This window comes from Egretta garzetta, unplaced genomic scaffold (assembly GCF_000687185.1).
Source record: "Egretta garzetta isolate BGI_Z169 unplaced genomic scaffold, ASM68718v1 scaffold287, whole genome shotgun sequence".
NCBI lineage: Eukaryota > Metazoa > Chordata > Aves > Pelecaniformes > Ardeidae > Egretta > Egretta garzetta.
Genome location: NW_009260435.1, coordinates 10,603,848 through 10,608,040, shown reverse-complemented (window position 1 = coordinate 10,608,040; position 4,193 = coordinate 10,603,848). Strand labels below are relative to the sequence as shown.

Here is a 4,193-nt window from a genome sequence, read left to right as displayed (position 1 = left end):
GTGCAGGTGCTGTTGCTGCTGGCAAGCCGGGTGCACGGCTTCCCGAAACCCGGGGGCAAAGGTAGGCACCTTCGCTAACGCGTTGTCTCCATTTTCTCCCAAGTGGGGAAAGTTTTGCAGGGTGTAGGTAGGGGAAAGAGAAAACTTTCCTTCCGCTTGCCTAAAGGCAATTAGATCCTAAAGAAACGATGTTCCTGGCGCAAGGCGCTGGATCACAGAAGTTGCAATCTAATATTGAGTGAAGAGATAGGTGCTGGTAGAGGGAAAAGCTCTGAATTTTTGCAGTCTTTTCCAAGCAATGATTTCATCCATTCTGCAGCAGTTTCTGCACAAGTCGCTCGCTCGCTCGCTCTGTGTCTCCCCTGGTATTCTGGATGTAAGAGATTTTTAATCTCTTGGTTGTGACAATCCGATTATTGCTATTTTAGTCTATCTCTTATGGCATTTTTTCTCCAATTTGTTTACGAGTTTTCTCATCAGAAAGGGGTTACTGACTCTACATCTGTATTTCTATTACACCTTTTGCAGAACCTCTCCCTCTGCCCCAAACAATCATGCTTTGTTTAAATGTTTGACTTTTAAAATGTATTCTCATTCTTCTAGGAACACTGAATTTTTTTACAAGAACTAGCAGTTGGCATCATATTTAAGACACCATGCTTTATGGGAGAAAACTATAAATTAAGAAAAAATGTTCTGTCTCTTTGTAGTCGCATGCATCATATAACTGAGTGTATATGTGTGTGTTTGTTTATTCTAGATAAAGCTATACACAACAGACAGTTAAGTGTAGAAAGACCTTTAGAGGAACAGGTAAGTGAAATAAAAAATATTTACAGTGGGGTTTTTTTTGTTTTGGTATTCTTACAATATTTTGAGCTGTCAGGTACCAGATCCATTAATAACCTAATAGCTTAACAAATGAATTAAAAATAGATTTGTCAGTAAAGTAAATATTGATGGGGTTAGGTACAAAATAGAGTTTCAACCATTTTTAAGAATTGGCATAGAGAGTTTTACTGTCCAGCATTCCAAAAGCAGGTTGTTAGCTCCAACAGCTCACAGGTGTAACCCCTTTGTATCGACATCCTACAGCAATATACCAGGAGCTTGGGTTGAGGAAGGAAAATGGAACTGGCATTTATCTCAAAATGGAAAGTCTATTGCAGCTTCTCATAATGTCTGATTCAGGATGCGGTGGTCCTGACAAAAAGTGCCAGGCGCTTAATCATGTTCTACTTATTAAGGCAAACTTCTTACTAAGAGTGAAGATCAGGCATTAAGGCTTCTGCTGATATTGATGAATTATGAGATCCCAGATTTTAGTGTATTTATTCCTTCTGCCTGATTGTTGTTTTGTTTCTCTGTTTTATTTTTGTATATCAGATTGCTGAAGCTGAGGCAGACAAGAATAGGAAAATAGCTCCCACAGGTAAAACATCTTTCCTGGTTTTATGGCAATATTCATAATGGTATTCAAAGAGGTACAAGCTTTTATGTCATGTATGCGTTGATTTATTTTCCAGAAAATAAGCCAGAGTTCAGGAATTATTCCTTTGCTGATGACCTGAACCTGCTAAAATCAGTAGCAGAAAGAGAGAGGAATGAAAAGGAGAGGGAGTCAATTAGAAGCTCTTTGTATGAACAGCAACTGGCCATTGATGATGCAGACTCCACCAAGAACCGCAGGCTTGTGGATGACTATGACTCCACTAAAAGTGGAGTGGATTATAAATTCCAAGGTATTCAGTAATCATCTTGCAGTGACTTTTAGGTTAGACTTCTCTTGCAAACTGATTGCAATCATGAATGTTGTATTCACCACTAAATATGAGGTCTTTTTGTTACTGGAGTGCAATTTCAATTATTTCCAGTTGTAGAAGCTTGTTGTATTACAGTTTGCTTTTGAAACACAATACAAAAGAATTGCTATTGATTTGTACAGTCTTGAAAATCCAACTCTGTAATTTGCATTATGTTTTTTAGCAATTTAGATTTGATGGAAAGAAAATGGGACATACTTTTAAATGAAAGTATATTTATTCTGATTTGAAAGGAAGAAGCACTTTTATATAGAGCTAAATCACATCTATTTGTTCCAAATGGTACGTGCAATGTTAGATAATTCTCCTCATCACAAAGCTAAAAGAAGTTACCAAAGCCCAAAGAATACTTGCCTTTACTACAGGAGTAGTTAATTGACTTGTAGTTCAAGTGAGTCTTCTGAGAGTTGTGAGCAGCATTTAGCTCAGGATATTTTTAATTATATCAAACTGTGCTGATAACAGACCAAAGCTTACTCGTTATATTCACTTTCCTATTGGTCATGATGATATTATGTGTCATAAGTAATGATTATGTAATTAAAACTTCATTTGCTGAAATCCAAACAAGAAGACAGCATGCTGTTTGTCATGATCTGTTTTGATCTAAGTGGCCATACAATGAAAGTAGATACCAGGAAGATGCATATAAGCGGATATGTGAGCAGTGTTCTCTCGTTCTTACAAATTTTTCTATAAACAGGAGAGTATGCTCCTAACATTCATCTCTGCTCTTTCAAAAGCAACAGTCAGAAAGACATATGTGGAAAATGGACATGAAGGACTTTTCATTGGGACTGATGTAGTGGGTTCCAAAGTGTGTATCAAAGTATATTCCTAATGTGTCTAAAAAGTGCAGCTTTGTTCTGAAGAGAAAAAGATGTGGGCAGATATTTTTTACAAGATGTCTAATCCACATGAGTCAGGACAGTCAGCACACAGTTAAACTGTAATCCTTTTAGATGATCCAGATGGCCTCCATCAATTAGATGGCACTCCTTTGACTGCTGAAGACATTGTTCAAAAAATTGCTGCAAGAATTTATGAAGAAAATGATAGAGGAGTGTTTGACAAGATCGTTTCAAAACTTCTAAATCTGGGACTAGTAAGTATCTTGTTAATACTTCATTTAGCTGTTTTATGTTTAATGCTCTTTTAAAAAACAATTTGGATGAATACTGTGTCCAGCTAATAATGCTGACTTGAGTGAAAATGAATAGGATTCAGGCTCTGGGAAGCTTCTTGACTCATTTGGGCACATTGGTTTAGTTCTGCAATAACATTGTTCCTGTGATGGCTTTGCAACAAAATAGGCCAAACTGCAGAATGTTTCTGATGTAGAGAAAACATACACTGATTGTACTCCTTCCACGTCTGCCCTCGTTTTTCCTTTAATTTCTCTTCTGATTCTCATTGAGTTCTTTTGTATTATCAGTTTCTTTTGGATGTTTATGGAGAAAGTTCTGAGCTCATGCTTATCCACCTGCTCATTATTGTCATTGGCAGACATGTAACGATGCTGGTTAGTTGAGGATACATTTCTCTATGGGTTTCTCTCTGACCTCAGGATGTCTCAATGGTTTTAGCCATTGAAATATGGGGTCCTTATATTTTAAAATACTAACCTTATCTTTTCTGCACTAGATTTTGCAATTAGCTATTGCATGCTGAATCCCACTGATTACCAAGAGAGCTGTGGGACAGCTGAATGGTAGAGTTCTCGTTCAAGTGACAGCTGTTACGAAGCAAAGAGAAAACATTTTGATGATGCCATAGAAAGCTATTTGCTTTTTCACTTTCTGTATTAGAATCATAGAATCATAGAATCACTTTGATTGGAAAAGACCTTTAAGATCATCGAGTCCAACCTTTAACCTAACCCTGACATCCCACCACTAAACCATGTCCCTAAGCACCTCATCTATCCTTCTTTTAAATACCTCCAGGGAGGAGGACTCGACCACCTCCCTGGGCAGCCCATTCCAGAGCCTGACAACCCTTTCGGTGAAGAAGTTTTTCCTAATGTCTAGCCTAAACCTGCCCTGGTGCAGCTTCAAACCATTCCCCCTCGTCCTATCATCTGTTACCAGGGAGAAGAGGCCGACCCCCACCTCACTACAGCCTCCTTTCAGGCAGTTGTAGAGGGCGATCAGGTCTCCCCTCAGCCTCCTCTTCTCCAGACCAAACAACCCCAGTTCCCTCAGCCGCTTCTCGTAAGACTTGTGCTCCAGACCCCTCACCAGTTTTGTGGCTCTCCTCTGGACATGTTCCAGCAACGCAACATCTTTCTTGTAGTGAGGGGCCCAAAACTGAACACACTATTCAAGGTGCGGCCTCACCAGCACCGAGTACAGGGGCACGATCACTTCC

The 4,193-nt window shown here is 39.1% G+C and overlaps 1 protein-coding gene across 1 annotated transcript in view; it reads left to right on the top strand.

Moving 5' to 3' along the window:
- SCG3 (secretogranin III) overlaps nucleotides 1–4,193 on the top strand; it is a 32,219-nt gene that overhangs the window by 4,605 nt on the left and 23,421 nt on the right. Inside the window, exons 3-7 of the mRNA XM_009643856.2 lie at nucleotides 7–61; nucleotides 761–813; nucleotides 1,387–1,432; nucleotides 1,527–1,742; nucleotides 2,786–2,928. Coding sequence (XP_009642151.1) covers nucleotides 7–61; nucleotides 761–813; nucleotides 1,387–1,432; nucleotides 1,527–1,742; nucleotides 2,786–2,928 — 513 coding nt within the window. The remainder of the gene's footprint in view (nucleotides 1–6; nucleotides 62–760; nucleotides 814–1,386; nucleotides 1,433–1,526; nucleotides 1,743–2,785; nucleotides 2,929–4,193) is intronic.